The sequence below is a fragment of the Anopheles arabiensis genome, chromosome 2, assembly GCF_016920715.1.
Source record: "Anopheles arabiensis isolate DONGOLA chromosome 2, AaraD3, whole genome shotgun sequence".
Lineage (NCBI taxonomy): Eukaryota > Metazoa > Arthropoda > Insecta > Diptera > Culicidae > Anopheles > Anopheles arabiensis.
In genome coordinates this window covers 4,768,546-4,786,252 of record NC_053517.1, presented here as the reverse complement: position 1 = coordinate 4,786,252, position 17,707 = coordinate 4,768,546, and the positions used below count along the sequence as shown (strand labels likewise).

Genomic DNA, 17,707 nt, shown 5'->3' with positions numbered 1-17,707 from the left:
TTCCACAGTGTTTGCCACTTTACACACACACAATCAAGACACAAAATACTTACCTTCGCGGCACTGCAACCACTGCTTCCCGCGAAGGTGCACTACTGAAATACCATCAAGCAAAATGTTGTCCATTAAAAATGAAAGCCTAGCAAAGCGAACTAATCACACAAACACACACAAACACACAGAAAAATCCCCTGCACCCTGCATGTAACATTTGATCGTTGTGCGGGTTGGCAGTAGTTACGGGAGGCGGGGGGGGTAGATGATACATATATCAGCACCAGGGAAAGGGAAATGTCGGAAGGGACGTCGTATCCGTACTGTAGCTACCGTAATGATGTACTTGTGTAAAATACTAGTGTCGAATCTTTAAACGTTTCATGTTACAAAACAAAAAGGAAGAAAGCCCCAACTCAAACAATTTCCCGCCCCGCCCCAATGCACCCCCTTACCACTACCCTGGTGGCTACTAGGGGGGGGGGGAAGATCGTCGAATGTCTATATTGATCAGTAGAGCAGTGTGTTTCGGTGGTTACTATGACAACGTGCCATGAGACGAAGGGAAGGGAAGGGGGTATTCTTTGTAGATCCCAGCGCTCGGTAGTAGATGGGTGGCGGTACAAAACCTGCATCAGAAATGGGTGGACAATTCGGATAGGAGGGGGTTAAAAAAGGGTACGTTGTTGTACAGCGGGGAAGAGGGAGAGAGGGAGAGAGGGAGAGGGTGTGAGATGGAATGTAAACAAAAGTGCATTTCACTGTAGGAAATAGCATGTAAAAAAACATACAAAATGAAACAACCGTTGAGTATATGTTGCAAAATGCGCGCGTGTTTTCTCATTTAATTTCACTGAAATATTTCACCGTTTTGGGCTGGGAAAGCTATGTGTTGTTTTTCCACATTTTCGTCAATTTCGTCCGTGACGTGCGTGTCTCGCCTCGCCTGTGTTGCGCGAGCTCTTGTTGTTTCCATTAATGCATATTGAAAAGGGTGGAAGCGCTCTTCGCTTCCACCAGTTGTTCCACCTTTCCAGCCCGGCTCGTCGCACCGTTGCTCGACGCTAAAGAGCAGTTTGCCGCTTGTTATACTTATTCTACCTTATGTAATTGATTATGAAGCTGAACTTTCCGCCTCGTTCACGCTCACTACTGCTATTACTGCCCTCCGTTGCCCTATCCTTCTCGCCGTTATCAATTAGACGCAGGAAGGCTCAGAAAACAGGAATGCTCAGAAACACACCACCCTCTCACTCTCTCTCTCTCTCTCTCTGTCTGTCTCTCAACTTACTAAGTGATGCGTAGGTCTCGTATAAGTTAGTTTATAAATTAGGATAAACAAACATAAAAAAATAAAGCTGGGCTAACAACTAATTGATTACCGAGCGGAGCGCAAAACGCAAAAGAAAACCTGGAGAATGGGGGGAGGGGGAGGGGGAGGGAAGAGGCTAGCCGAAACGTAAGAACTTTGCGAGGAAGGGGGGAAAGAAGGGATGGATTACACAGAAATAAATTATATACAAAAAACCGAAAACAACCAACAACTGCCAAACTCTATGCTTACTGGACTGTTCTGGTGCTCCGGACACCATCATCCGAAAGGGACCTACCATCCCCCCCACCCCCACTCTCCTGTGCACACACTATGGCCTTTACTTTTTCGTGTTCTCCCTAATCCACTCCATGTACTCGCTGATGCGCGTGTACACGCCCGGGTAGCCCGGTTCGCCACACTTGTTGCCGAACGAGACGACACCGACCTGCGTCCAGCGCGCCTCGACCAGCATCATCAGCGGACCGCCCGAATCGCCCTGGCACGCGTCCACGCCGCCCTCCGAGAAGCCGGCGCACACGAAGTTGTCCGTGATGGGCTGGAAGTACGCCCGGTTGCAGTCCTCGTTGCGCCAGACGGGCAGGGTCGCTTGCTGCTGCTTGGTCGACTCCTTGCCGCCGTAATAGGTCGTACCCCAGCCGACTACCGTTGCTCGACGTCCTGCAAAAAAAAACACCAAAAACGGAACGATTAATATCCTCCACGGGTTTGAAAGGGACTTCCGCCGCTCTCGTACCTGCTAGCCGCTCCTTGGACGGTAGATTCGGCCCCGGTAGACACACCGGTATGACGTACTTTGACTTACGAACCGGTTTGTCCAGCACGAGCAGCGCAATGTCGTTGTAGAAACCGACGCGCGAAAACCGCGGATGGGCCCGCACCTCCGTCACCTTGTACGTCACCGGTGCCGACGGCTCCCCGTCCGTGGACAGGTCGATATCGCCCAGCCGGACGGTGAACTGGCGGGCGGCAAACGGTCGCTGGCGCGAATCGCGCGTACAATGGGCCGCAGTGAGGATGTACTTCGTGCCGATCAGCGATCCACCGCACCAGAACTCGGTCCGCTTCGTGCCGTGCAGGAAGATGGCCGCCATCCAGGGCCACTGGCCGGTCGGTGCCTCGATGCCACCGACGATCCGGCCGGACGAGTACTCCTGCTGACCGCAGTCGTCCGGATCGACGATGTTGTCGATCGGTTTCAGCGTGGCGGACAGTAACGCGCTGCCCTCCTCGCCGGGAGAGACGGTGTACACCGGTACCAGCGGCCGTTTGGTGGTGGTCGTCGTCGTCGTTGTAGTGGTCGTGGCCGGTGGTTTAGCGACCGGGCTGAGCACTAAACTGCCACCGGATTGCTGGGGCCGGGAGGGTGGCCGTGGTGTCGTCAGCACGGTGCTGGTCGTCGTGATCGGACAGCAAACGCCCGGCACAAACAGACTCTTGAAGCAGAGCGACTCGCGCAGATGGCTCAGATCGAGCAGCAACCCCGGACAGGTGCTCAGATCTTCACACCTTCCCGGGCGACCGTCCGGTGTGCGGCACCGGTTTTCAATGTCCTTTGTCGATTCAACGATCTTGTCTGAAAAAGGGGGTAAAGAACACCATTTCAGAAGAATTGTAGGAGTTACAAGTGCGGCTCTACTTACTGCTTGGGGCCGGGTCCGGTCTGCGCGTCGTGGTGCTAGTCGTCGTCGTGCGAACCTCCTGATGGGCCGGATCCTTGCGCTTGACCTTGTTCTTCTTCTTCTTCTTCTTTTTCTTCTTTTGCTCCGACACTGCTCCACTGGCCGGAACCTTAGTGATCTTAGTCTCCGTCACGCCACCTCCGAGCGTCACCTCGTTGTCTTCCTTCCGCTGTGCCACAGCGAGCGATTCCACTGTAGACGTTGCAAGGGTAGGTTCCGGCGTACTAGACGACACGATCGCCAGCGATGCGGAAGTGACCGCACTGACCGTTTCCTGCTCTCCGCCACCCGTGCCCACACGCTTGATCAGTGGTTCGAACGATTTGGTGATGTTTTGCCCGAGAACCGTCTTCGTAAGGGTGAGCAGTGCCTCCGGGACCGTTTCCTTCGTGCCCGGGTCCACCTGCGTGATGGCACTCGCCTCCTGCCCCTTGGTAATGTTCACAATGTACCGCCCGACCGTATTCAGCGCACCGAGCGTCTCGGAAATCTTGTTAAACGCCGCATCGGACAGCAATCTCGCTCGGGTGGTGCTCGTTTCCACCGGAAGTTCTGGTCTTACTGGAGCGGAGGGCACCAGCTGCTCATCTTCTTCATCCTCCTCCTCCTCCTCCTCCTCCTCCTCCTCGTCATCATCGTCATCGTCATCATCATCGTCATCCAGTCCAAAGTCAAAGTAATCATCGTCATCGTCGTCATCGTCATCATCGTCCTCCTCTTCAGCGGGACGCTGCTTGCCCACCGGCCGTAGCTTCGTCACCTTCGCTCCGGCAACAGGAACCACCGGCAATCGTGACCCAGCTTGGCACGTGGCACAAAGGAAAGGAAGGAAAGAAAACTCATAAGCCTCTAGCTTGGGTGTGCACACGCCATTACGACCGCTTACCTCGAATGCCGGAATCGATCAGGGCCGGTGATCCCCGGCCCCTTGCGCCGTGCGAAGAGTCGCCTCGCACCAGGGCGTGGGACAGGAGCAATGCTGTCACCAGCAACACTGTAACGAAGAAAAGAAGCAGAATTCATCATTATTAACTCGTGTGAGGGTAGGTAGCACAAAAACATTACAAAGAAAAACAAAAACAACAAACACAACAATCCCTTTCCACCCCAACCCCGTACATACAAACGGCATTAAGTAATCGAGGGGAGGGGTGGGGGGACCCACCGGCTAACCGGTTTCGCGAATTTAGGCCACTTTCTTCTCCACTGCAAACTCAACACACATCCACACATCCACACATCCATCTTTCCGAACACGCGAATGCGGAACGCGTTTCATGGCGCACGTCTGTGTGTGTGTGTGTTTTTTTTTTAATGTCTGCAGGGCATCCGGAACTGGGCAACGGTGACGCGGGTTGGCGTTGATGGTTCGCTACACGGGTTTGTTTGCCTGCTGCTGGGAGGACAAACGTGTATGTTGCGTTGCGCAATGTGAACCATATTGGACGGGCCTCAGTGCCAGTGTTGTCACGTAATGCAAGCGTAAACACGCACACGTCAAGGCAAATGTCAGCCGAAGGGATTCTTCAAACCTATATTGCGTCCCAGGCGTCAAAGTAACCCGCGCTATCCGTGCAATTGATATTCATGGCTACTGCGATGGGAGGTTTTCCTATCAAATCCACACTAAGCGGATTGTCTGCCGATACGTGACCTGAGGCATTCATTGACGGAAGACCGGCATTAGTCTTTATTGTTTGTTTTTCAATGCGGGATATTGGAGGTCGTTAGGGACGATACGTTTAAATCCTATAAGACTACACATATGCATTGCTTTAACTGCCTCAAAACAAGCTCCACAACGGACTCTCTGCCCTCTTGAAGTGAAGTCCAAAAACAAAAGACCTCCCCTTTGCAACACCCGGAAACAGTAGCTCGAATAAGTTGCGAAAGTAATCATGTACAGGTTATGTTTCAACTTTCGTTTTCATCCCGCTCGTCAGTACCGTTTACTACACATTAGCCCCGACATATGTTACGGGGCGTACTGAGTGCAACTCCCTCCACCCTCTCCGAAAACTTCATGACCCATTCCACCCATAACTCCAAGGCTCCCTGTGAACGAAAAAGCGCACAAGGTAGGTAGCAGATAAAATGTTAAATTATTATTATACACCCTCCACCTTCCCAGCTGCTGCTGGCCACCATACCGTGGCCATGTTCTGCAAGACACGTGAGTGCAGAAAATAAGACACATTAAATGGTGCAGCACGTGGAAGGAGGGCGACCCTGACGGAGAAAGCAGGAAACACCGCAGCACCGAACGAACTGTACGGAATGCTCCTTTGCGCACGTGGGACCACGTGTCTCTGTGTGTGTGTGCGGAAGCGTCGGACATGCTTTAAATTGTACAGCAACAGACCCAGCAGCAGCAGTAGCTACATAACACCATAACAGCCGGGGTGTAAAGATGGAATTTGTTTATAGAAATTCAACATCCGAATTTTTGAAGCGAGCCCTTCCAACTGCCAACAACCCTTAAAAGCGCAAAACTACAAAATGGATACAAAATTGTGCTTCTCTCCGTACTCGGCTGCACGTGGGTGCGGGAGCAGCACTGCGGTACAGGTACTGAAGCTTCTTACTTCATCCCACTACACCCCCGTACTTTGCAAACTTTGAATCATTACCGATTACGCTTAATACACCGCCAAAACCACGCGGAAAGGGTAAAGACAAACAAACTGCGCCGACACAAACGACAACCACAAATGACGCGCTCGCGTTGCTACGAGCTGCGGAACACCGCACGGCCGCCTAAGATCTAAGTAGTGCAGTGAAAGTGAATTATGAATCATTTCACTTGCAATGGTGGTTGTGGTGGTGGTGGTGGTGGTGGTGGTTCCGTGGTTACGGTTTCGGATTTTTCATTAAACCCAGATGCGGAGTTCCTTCGCTTCCGATCCACGATCATCCCCCGCTCAACTGCGTCGCTTTGTTTCGGGTGAGGTGCATTGGTTTTTGTACGTTGTTGGTGTGTTTTTCATTCCGTAATTTAAAATTACACATCTGTTAGACACACGCGCGTGTACAAAGCTAATGCCCATGCCTTTGCTTTATATTTTATGGCTTAAGTTCTTGTGAAAAATGGATACACTTAGAAGTGAATTCCGTACACTTCACTAACGATGCTTGGAGAATCAGCATTCTAGCTTGAATGCCGCCGGGCTCCAACCATTGGAAAGGTAAAATCCGTCGAAACGAATCAACACATTCTTCACTCCGAGATGAAGATTCGACACCCTGGCAAGGAGGGAAAGTAAAATCAATCCTCTTTCCCATGCTTTTCTTCTACGGCAGCGGCAGAACCTGGCCTTTACCTTTCCAGTACCATTCATCTTCCGTTAGATCATCAGCCACAAAAACCGGTTCATTAGATATTCTCCCGCCCCAAGAACGTCCAGAATCGGAGCGTATCGCAGCAGAAGTTAGAAGTGAAAGTAACGGCATCTAAATGTTGGTTTTTTTGGGGGGGACTCGGTGATTGACCAGCAGGTGATAAACGACAGCTGCTGCTGGTGGAGGTTTTGTACATTAAATAACAAAAATCGAGAGTGTTTGAGTTTGGATGAGTTTTTAATGAGCTTGAGAGAGATGTTCGGAACATTCTAAGGGGATCTTTTCCAAATTTGTCTCACCGTACATCTTCAACATCACCTTTATGTCAGAAATGTGAAATTCCAAGGTTCTTGAGACATTCTCTAACAAGTTCTAACAATTCCTATTATCATAATTCCTCCTAGCAAATAATATCCAACACCTATTCCCACCTGACCATGATGATCTGATCTCATGTTAGCAAACATTCAAGCCCCTTTACAGTGTCATATCATTGCTAAACGAGGTCAATAATCGATCATTCTATCCAATCAACGCCCGGTGACTTGCGTCTTTCGCCAACAAGCTTTTGTCCTGTTTTGCAGCACAAAGCGTTAAGATTCCCGTATAAAAAATCGCTCATTTAGTAGGTTACGATGAGTGTCCAACATCTCTCAACCAAATCTCCTGGAGTTTGGGCTCATCTTCATCCACCAATGGCAGCGAGCGGAACAATTTCACCTACAACTTGTGATTGCTTGTGGTTGTAGGCTCCAGTTCATTAAATCGCAACAGATGAACGAGAAAGCTCGCTCCAGACGAACCTTACGACATCAAACCAAAACCAGGTACCGTGCATTGTGCAGACACAGGCACGACCGACCATCGCTCGTGAGGAGCGGTGACACGCGACACAACGCACACGTTTCGCTTTCATTCAGCCATTGCGTGGTGTAACATTTGTGCACCAAGCTCAAGCTCAAAAAAGCTCTCAGCAATGGCACCATTAGGTGAGCCATCGTTTCCCGTGCCACCTTTCTTTCCCGTTCCTTTTGTGTGATCAATTTTGCAATTGTTTTATTGTTTCACCTTTCCCTGCTGTTTCTTCGCCTGTTGACCTTCTCTTTCTCTTCCCCCCCCCCCCCCGACCACGCGTCATTTGCAAATATTTGCATTTGCTTTTAAGCGATGCGGGCTTTTTCTTTTTCCTCCTTCTTTCCTTCGGTCTCTCCCCCCCCCCCCTGCACACAATCATGCCCATCGTCGTTTCGCCATGCAACAAAGCATGAAAGAAGGCACAAAACACACAAACAAATAAACATCGTACTCCGTTTATCATTTCTTCTTCACTTCACAATGATCTCGCTTGTTTTGTTTCTTTTGTTTTGTGTTTTGTTGCACCATCGCTTTCGTACATTTACAGTGTTCGCCAAATGCTTGCTCACATTTGGAGTGGTACAGTGTTTTGCCGTTGCCTTTTTGGATGTATTTGTGTGTGTGTGTTTTTTGGGGCCATTAGTCCACACCACACCGAGCCGAGTAATCAGTAATGAGCGTCACCCGCCCCCCCCCCCCCTCCCTTTCCTTACCCTCTTCCCCGGGTATCTTACCTCTTTCTCCCCGTGCATAACAACCAACAACACAGTAGAAAACACATTCATTTCCCTTTTCAATTCGGCAGGACGGCAACGACTGCCGGGCCGCCGCCTCCTCATCCTCCTCCTAATAATGATGGCCTCTCCGAACAATAAACCGAAGAGATTGCACAACCGCGCAGGAGCGGAGGAGAGACCCCACACCGACCCCACGGTTTGGGGCGCACGCTGATAATGATACGGTGCGGAATTATGTAGCATGACTGCTGCACTTCGTTCGTTCCGGCATCATATCAACGGTGAAATGGGAAGCCCCTCCCCCCCTTGAGGCTCGGAGGTAGTAACAACAACAACAACAACAGCACCAAGCGAGAGCTCATCGTGCCGGAACAGTGGCCGATCGCGCGCGTAATCGAACCATCGTAGCAGGCTGGCGGGCAGGTTGATTGTACGCGCAGCTTTGGACAAACAGCCGGCATACTACGATGCAGAAATGCTCACATCCGAATTGCAATGGGTTGGTGCTATTATTACGTTACCTTTTTGGGGGGGGGGAGATGGTTGAGCAACTAAATCTGTCTGATCTGTTGATTGTGGACCATTACATTGACACATTTACATTGCCCTTTGTGTGGCAATGCTTATCATTCAATTACACAGCGTGGAGCCGCCCCGCCGAAGGTCAGGTGAAAGTGTGCATCGAATCAGAAAAGGGAGGGGGGGGGGTGGGTGAGGGTTAAGGCACTAATTATGAAAGCAAGTTCCTATGTAATGCTAGAATAATGATGCCTTTTTCCAGCACTTTGTCCACGCTTCCGCATTGCACTTCCGTGGCACAGGGGCACAATCATAACAGCACAAGGCCCCATGAAACGGGGGACCTTTCCTTCATGTATGAGAAGCACCTCCTTCCCTTCGTCCTTTCCTTTTCGCTAAAATGTCTTTTTAATCGTCCCATCAATAAAAGCTCCCGCAGTAGATAGCAATAAGGAAACCAACACAAAAAAAACACATTGAAAACACATCACTTCTGGCGTGTGGCCACCAAGCGAAAGGAAGTGTCGGGAAAGGTTGTTTGGAGCAGCAAAAAAACACACACACACGCACACACGCACGCACGTGTGTGGATGTGTTTGGCGCCAGCCCATCAACTCACCGATCACCGATTAGATGGCGCCACTTTGCTCTCCACCCCCTAATGCCCCTCCACTTCCTGCCACAATGCTGGCGGGTGAGGAGGGGGAAGGGGGAGGAGTTCGATCGTCAATTACTGTCACTTTTAGCCGGCTGTCAATTTTTATTACACCATTTCGCCCGCAATTATGCACCTTGCGCCTGGAACGATGATCGCGGAAGTGGAAAGGAAGTGCAGCAGTAACTCCACAAACAGACACACACACACACACACACACGTACACCTTCCTTGGGGGGGGCGTACAAATGGCCATGAAAGCGCAGCAACCGCGTAATGGCGTTCGGCTGATGATCGCACCGAAGCCGAAGCACCGGAGGAGGTTATGATAGGCGAACGAAAGTGAAAAGACACCGAGCGCCGGAGCGCCGGGGCGCCGGCCAGCGAACCATTTGGCCGCTGTCTGTCTAGCTGTTTGCGATCTGTTTTTTTCTTTTTCTTTTTTCTTCTTTTTTCCTCTCCGATTCTCCGTCTATAGGGTTCGTTATTCAACCTTCCCCCAGGGATCGATCGATACAGCGAGAGAGAGAGAGAGAGAAGAGCATAAAAAAGGGGGTACAGCTTCTTAAACGATCGATCAACCGCGGGCCACACGTGCCTCCCGTATTTGGAAGTGGAAAAAAGGAGGTGAAGAAACGCACACCCGCCAATGAAAGCTTCGGCAGAGCCGGGGACCCGGTGGGATGGACAAACAGACGGCCCCCTATTTTGCCACCGGTTTCCCCGAGTACCAACGGACAAACGGGCAGACAGACACACATTTATCTAATCGATTAATCAGCGCGAAATCTTCCTTCCTCGCCGTTTCAATGCCCGTGGGGTTTACCCGGTTTTTTTCCCCCAATGTTTTGCTTGTTTTTGTTTTGTGCTGCTGCTGTCTCTTTCACTTTAGAGGTAGAGAGAAACGAGCTTTTTAGTTTGAAAACCAGCTGCCGGAAGCGCCATGTACGGGGAGCCAAACCGGACCGCCGGAACCGGACCGGATACACACACACACACATGGGTGATAAAGGGGATGAACCGTGGTGTCCCAGGTTTGGTGAAAATGGTTGTGGCAGTTTCAACAAGCTTCAAACCCTGGATGCCGAATCAGTTAACGAAGCTGCGGCCGCGTGGTGCCGGTGCGTTTCGGAAGATATTGAAAGCTAATTAAATGGAGCGGTTTTTGGAGTGGGGTAACCGACCCACCGGGATCGGGCAGGGTCTTTTCCATTGATGGTTCAGTTTTTGGTGGGGGGAGGGAGGGGTTTTCCTGCCCATCTTTTACCCGATAACGAAGCAGGAGGAAAGGTTTCATTTACATTGGTAATGTAAATTTGAATGATTTTACAATAAATTTCATCTTCTGGCTACTGAAAACTCCAACGGAAGAAGCTCCTAATGTGAATGAACTGAATAATCACTGGCTTTGTTTGAGGTAGGTATGGAACAGAAGAGGAATGCTTTTCCAGATTTGTTGGCAGTCCCTAGCAAGTCTTTCTAGCTATATTTACAACATGTTAACAGTTGAAATTAAGGTCTATTTAATGATATCTTATCAATTAGACAACCTTGTTACGATGAATCATTTCGCCGCTTTTTCAAGAGCTCTCTTATACCATAACTAATGCCATCTTCAACATCTGTCCGCGGCTAATGATCCACGTACGATTAGCACGCCCAACAGCCCTCCAACAGTCATGAACCTCCGAGCCTTTGCGCTTCAAACTAACCATCAAACGCGAGCGCACGCGCACGCCTTGTGAGCGCTTTGTGTTCGTGGATGTAAGTGTTTTCACACTGTTTGTGCGGTCTTTGTGCGATTCCTTTGGGACCCTTGCGGAGAGCAAAGCATTCTTCCTTTGGGGAGACGGGGAATGGGAACGTCCGGCATTGTCCAGCCGGTTATGCGATCGTGAAGAATGGGGTCAACCGTGACGAACAGGAACGGCAAGCAGATGATGGAATGGATCCACTGGATGGCAATAAAAAAAAAGATTCGCACACACACACTCACACACGCACAGTTGCTGCCATCAAACGAACAAGAAATAAAATGATACGTATGATGGACACACAGACACGTCCATCGGTACTTCAACCTGTTGGGAACTTGATGAATATTTCATGAGCGCACAAAACCGCCCTCGACCCAGCGGGAATCGCCAACTACGATGATGATGAGGCGACGACGACGACGACGACAGATGCTCGGAGGTTTCGGATTTTACACACCAACACTAGGCACACACACACATACAGTTCCCTTCGCGGAAAGTTATCTCTTTCTTTCGCGTTTCCCCCCCATTCGCTGACGGCTTTCATTTTCCGGCGGTTAAAGTTTATCGCTTTATTAAACGGCGATAACGGTTTGGTGATTGACCGTGATAGATCAGATGCTGGTCAGAGTGGGTTTGCTACACACACACACAAACACACACACACACTTACATGGACATGGGGTGGCACGGGGTTTCACACGAAAGTATCCCACGAACTGAACCAGCCTGCTCGGGATAATTGCACGGTGTTTTATGCAAATTGTTAGTTTGTTCAACAAATTAGGGTAACATTGTTGTAAATGGCTTCATTTTGTAAGAAAGCGACGACAGATTCCGCTGAAACACTTCCACTTATAACGCTATAAACACTCTGTGAGGCTCGTTACAGGGTTTTCCAAGGGGTTCTCCTAGTTGTCGGACAGTTCCTTGGCGCTTTCGTAAGTGAAGTGAACTTCATATGATTGTGAAACTGGGCTCTTTTGGCACCCTTTTTGGACAGGCTCCTTGGAAATTCCTATTGGATTACTCCAACAACGGTGCTACAGAGTCCGATTTCCAGTAGCAGTAAGTTCATTTTTCGTAGGAAAGAGTCAGTAAAGTGTCCCACAGCTATAAGAACTCCTGGCAAACCCCTGTATTGTATGCTCTATTCCCTTCTTAATACCGATATTGTTAACAGTGGTTCCAGCACTAAACGAATGACAGCTGTCAAACTAGAGCAACATCGCCACAACAACAAAAAATCGATGGCGTCTTACGTCAAGGCCTACTCTATGGATTGTGAAACGTCTCGCCTTTCGTGTTGATTGTTTAATTGCTTTCGCACCACAATTTATTACACTTTTCTATCGGCTCGGTTTTTGCTTTTCATTTTACAGCCGTCGTGTGGGGGCTGTTCCAGTTTGTAGCAAATTTATGACACTCGGTTCTGTGTCCACTTTGCTTATGCTACTTTGCCAAATATTTCCCGTAAAAAAACAACAACAATCCCATACCCAGATACTAATCAGGTTAACTACAACATACTTTTCTTCTCACGCTCACGAGGTCGTTTTATTTTTGGTTTATTGCTTTGCTGATATGATTTTGGAACTCCCTTTATCCACGCGTGTTTGGAACCCCCTTTTTGGAACACGATCCATCCAAAACGGTTGTTGGCACCGGCATCTAGAAATGATGATAGCGCCTGTGACCTGCATTCTCGAGCTCGAAGCTGAGATGAGCAGAAAAGTCGTCCGAAACGGCGGGGACGTTCACAATCTTTGGGACAGAAGACTTCACTCGCCTTCCTGGCTGCAGCGGGCAACGGTTGGCAACGGGCCAGTGCTGTGTGACCCCAAGCGCACGGAAATGGGGTCACAAACCCGGGGCTGAAGGTTACACGCAGCGGGGATGTTTTTGCGCTCTTTAATGTACCAATATCAATTTGCTACAAGAGAGCGTTTAAAAACATTCTCCAAACCTGTCCAATGTTTCATGCTTAATGTCTTTCCACAATCGATTTTAACGATGCAAATAACCTGCCCAAGGTCCTGGGAGCAGTAAAGACTGATCCTGCCCTCCATTCTCAGCTCCCGTCAATGATAATTAGCCAGCAAACCAAGCACTCTGGCAACTCTGCACATATGAAAGAGTGTGTTTTTGAATGTCTTCCAACGTCCGGTAGCCGCTTGTCCAATTATCATTTCTTAATCCGAAAAGAAAGCTCATAAATATTCAGCAAAACCCCCCGAACAAGGTTTTTGTATTTTTTCGAGCAAAGTTTTGAACTTCGAACGCAACCCAATGCAAGAGTGCCATTATAGTGGTTGGGTTTTTTTTTGTGTTAAAGCGTTGCACCATCCAGCGTTCCATAATTAAAGCAAACGCAACGTTAAATTTCTCGGTATCCGTTTGCTGCACTTTTACACTCACCATCATCATCATCGTCACCAGTCACCAGTGATGCAATCCGGACGTACTTGTGCGACGTGTCCTCCTCCTTCGCAAGAGAAAGAAACACGCCACCCGGACCTTTGCGGCGAAACAGATCGACCGCGCGGGAAAGCCCACGAAGGTGAACGACAGCTTCCAGCAAGTATGACAGCAAAATGGTCCCACCTCGGTCTGGAGGCCAACGTAGTGATGACCCACTTGCAAGACCTCCCCTCCACCCCCTGCAGCGGATGATTTCGACAGACTCGACAATGCGGGAACGTCCACTGTTGCGCAATGCGCCTGAGCTAAGGCTAATCAAACATGCAACACGCTTTACTTCCATTTCACCGTGCCCAAACCAAGCAGAGCGATGAGTCATATACACACACTCAGGGGCGATGTCCACACCATGTGAAGGTGGTTGTTACAGGCTTCTCCATTCGTTTGCTACGTGATTAATCGGAACTGAGGGGATATTGCATATATGTTTGGCTTTTACAACCGCGCGGGAAAGTGTGACTTACGGGGTAAGACTGTGCTTAAAATCTGTGATTTTATTTTGGCTCATAAATGGCTTTTTGCTCTCAGAAGCAGAAGGCAATAAAATTTTAAAAAAATATCTATGAATCATGCTGTTATGGGATAATTAAATCGCGTGCTCTGCGCAAAGCTGCGCAAACACAATGTGCAACCGTGTATCATTGTTACATTTTGATGCATATCTGGCGGAATGTTTTCTTTTCGTAAGCCCATTCCTATTCCGACCACAGATCGCTGCCACGCGATTAATCCACCTCATAAAGTTGCACCACTTTCCCTGAAAACTGGCTTCATTTCCATGCACCATTCCGTTTGCAAACAATGCAACAATTGCAATGGTGCATGTAATGTGAGGAGCGCTCGCCTCCCGCCATCATCACCCATGGCAACGCAGACGAGTAGAGTAGAGTGCAGTGAAAATGTGCTCGCGCACTTCTGCGCCTGCCTGTGTCAAAAGTGACGGCCCGAACGGGCGAAAGGCCAACATTACTTCCGGTGCACTCACTTCCTTTGCATCGGATCGAGAGGAGAGGGGAAAAGTCTTCTTTACACCCGCCCGCCTGGATATCAAATCCTCAAGAGCTCCCCTGATGTCCCACGATGATGGGTTTCAGCACGCAAAGGTCGTGATGATCGTGTACTGCGATTTTTTCACCTCTCTCTCTCTCTATCTATCTCTTTCTCTCTCTCTCTGTGTGTTGTGTTACGATCGGGATCTTTTGGATCGAAACTGCAGCGTGCGTCGGCGGCACGGAAGACACTTACGGACATATCCGGGATGAAACGTGTACACTTCAGTGCTTCGGTACTACCGGTTGGAGCTCAAATTCCGGTTTAGAATTAAGCTCGAAATAAGCCCAATAAGATCGACATTTTTTGTTTGTGTGGAAATTGTTCGTACAGTCATCATTCTCATCGTTTGCTTTTTAATGCGCACATAAAACTACCGTTACACTTCCCAAATTTGGAGACCCCACATAAAGTCGGAAGATCATCTCTGCTGCTGCTGCTCATGCTCATTTGCACCGGCGACCGGCGACACGGTTAATAAATTGGCCAGAAAATCTTGCCAGCTGCACTTACCCGCTGCGAGTGGCAGCACATTTTGCCGCACCGCCGATCCCATCGTTGCTCCAGAAGCGTCTCCGGAGATATTTGCGTCCGTAAATGCGGCTCGGACCCACTGTGTCTTCTTTGGAATCTTCTGGCTTCGGTTTTGCTTGGTTGCAACAGCTTTTTGCTGTTGTTTGTGTGCGTTTTTTTATTTTATTCTCTCCACTGCAACTCACCGAAAGCGCATGCCGGAAATGTGCAAACGCCAAAAAACCGAAACTGCACCCCGTTACTAAACACAACCTACACACGGATATGCACGTCAGATTATTATTTGTTTCACGGTTTGCTTGGTTAGCTGCTTCACTTAACGGAACCGAAACGGTCCGAACACGCCGGTGTGTATGTCGTGCGGTTCGGGCGCCCTCTTACATAAGGCGCTTGCGTACTGCTTCTTCTTCTTATTCGATTTGGCCACGCCATACACGCCACATGCGACACATGCGAAACCCTGCCCCCCCTCCTCTGGTCGGATCGGACCCCACACACACACACGCCACACCACGCCACGCCACGCGTCTGCCCGCGTTTTCCGTCACTTTACGCAATTGAAATTTATTGCACAAGCGCGCGCGCACACACCCGTCTGATGCAGAGAAAGAAAGGTAAAGACCCAAACAGAGGAGAAAAGATAGAAAGAAGGAAAAAAGCTGGGGTTTAAATATGCATGCAATGGGATCTTCGGTGCTATTGCGTATTGCTCGAAGGACGGATGTTTCGGTTGTGACGCTTTTTTGTTTTGCTTGGGGAGAAGGTTCGCTTTTTCGTTTTAATGCTTTTTGTTGGGGTGTCAAAGCCGTCACACAAAAAAATCCCAACCGACACGAAATGTAATCTTTTGCAGTGCAAGCACACACACACACACACACATACACACACGATCGTACAAATCACGCGCAAAGGGAAATGTAGCACTACAAGCAAATTAAATATATTTACATGTATACACTTCCGGTTTCGAATCCGGTCGGGGTGGTCGGGCCTGGATGTGGGAGATGACTTTCGTTTTCACCTTCATCCACGGCACACGCGTGTCGCGAGTGTGTGCAATAGGGGAAGGCTTTACGCGGGGTTCGGGATTGCAAAAGTTGCTCGCCCGTGTAGCACCGTCGCTGGCGTTCAAATGAATGCGAAAATGCAATTTAAATCGATTCTAAATCTGGTGGCCAGCGTCTGTGCTGCTACTACTGCTGCTGCTGACACTTGTTACGCCTGTCGATTCGAATAAATGCAAACTCACTTTCAACCAAACACAGCCACACACACAAACACACACACGCCTTCTAAGATGCCAGACACGTTGCCACGGGCGACGATGTATGATCAATCGCCGATCGCAGCTTCCAAACCCAAACAACACACAACAACGCACACGCGCTCGCGTTCAAAAGACGTCCGGTGCGCGGCACGTTTCGATCGGGTTTGCCGGGGCCGCGCGCAAGATCGTACGGACGATCGCTGCCGCTTCGGTGTGGCGTGCTTTTCTCCACACCATTTCTTCAGCGGCGCAGCGGCCGGTTTGCTTTGCGTTCGCGCATCGGCGCTATGGAGAGGGAAAGCCCCCTTCATTGCGGTGCGGTGCGCTCTAGCGAGAAAAGGGGTTCGTCGCTTTCGATTGCCACAGTGCTGCAGGGTAAACACACACCTACAATCGGTTGCGGATGGTGCAGTGTGGTGTGTGGTGCTGTATTGGTCGGGCGTGAAGGTCGCAAGTTCGGAACTCGGCAAAATACGATGGGGAAACTGGAAGATTGGGAGAGAAAAAGAAGGGAGAGTAGAAGGGAATAGGAAGAAAGGATAAAGAAAGGAGAAAGAAAGAGTGTGAAGGAGATAGAAAGAAAGAAAGAGAGAGAGAGTGAGAGAGAGAGAGAGGAAAAAGAATGCGAGTGAATAGATTTCTATCGTGCACATATGAATAAATAGTGTATTGTTTTTATTCCCTTTTCTTTTAGCAATTTATTCGCTATCGCATTCAAAAGATTTGTACGATACAAAAGCGAGAAAATTGCATTTTTAACTTGCTTGTTTGTTTGTAGCTTACATACAACGTGCAGTATATGTTCAATTTTATCATTTTTTTTTTTAAGAATAATCTATTGTTTCTATACTCACAATTCATCGGATAAAATACTAAAAATATTCTTTGTTTTGTAGCAAATACCTCTCTTCCTATTTGAAACTGTGCATTACTGGTTGCATACATTGCGGAGCGCTGTGAACTACGATTGCATACAAGTAGGAGCTGTCACATTCAACATTTCGCATGTAGGTGGCGCTATTATCGATGTTTCCGTTAAATTTAAATTCAAATTTTTAATTCGTTTCGGTATAACAATCCAACCGATTACCTAACCACAACCACCGATTGGATCGAATCAAATACAGTGAACCCTCTCTTATTTGAGAGGCGATGGGACTGTCGAATAAGAGAGGTTTTCAAATTACAGAGGTGGAAAGTGAATGAAAGGTCCATCCAAACAAGAAAGAGACAGAACATTTAGTATGCAGCCTTAACTGTTGCTATAGGAAACTGCGAACAGGATTGCCAATTTGAGCATACATCATTAAATAACCATGGCAACACCATACACAAATAAGAGGGACACAGATTTCAGAGGTTTTCCAAATTAGAGGGACAAAAATGTACTGGAAATCAAGGGACAGTGCAAAATGTTCAAATAAGAGAGGTTTTTCAAATTGGAGAGGTGTCAAATAAGAGAGGGTTCACTGTACTGCTTTAGGGACAGCTCTTGGCCTTACAA

At 48.9% G+C, this 17,707-nt stretch overlaps 1 protein-coding gene across 1 annotated transcript; it reads right to left on the bottom strand.

Annotated features, from left to right (window-relative positions):
- Positions 1-805: 805 nt before the first annotated feature.
- Positions 806-17,129, bottom strand: LOC120898280 (serine proteinase stubble). The gene is made up of 7 exons (XM_040303897.1): positions 17,058-17,129; positions 15,885-16,688; positions 14,916-15,188; positions 3,896-4,003; positions 2,971-3,810; positions 2,064-2,903; positions 806-1,987 (listed from the first exon to the last, which is right to left on the bottom strand). The coding sequence occupies exons 3-7, from the start codon at positions 14,956-14,958 to the stop codon at positions 1,647-1,649; spliced, it is 2,172 nt and encodes a 723-aa protein (XP_040159831.1). The 5' UTR covers positions 14,959-15,188; positions 15,885-16,688; positions 17,058-17,129; the 3' UTR covers positions 806-1,646.
- Between the last annotated feature and the right edge of the window lie 578 nt (positions 17,130-17,707).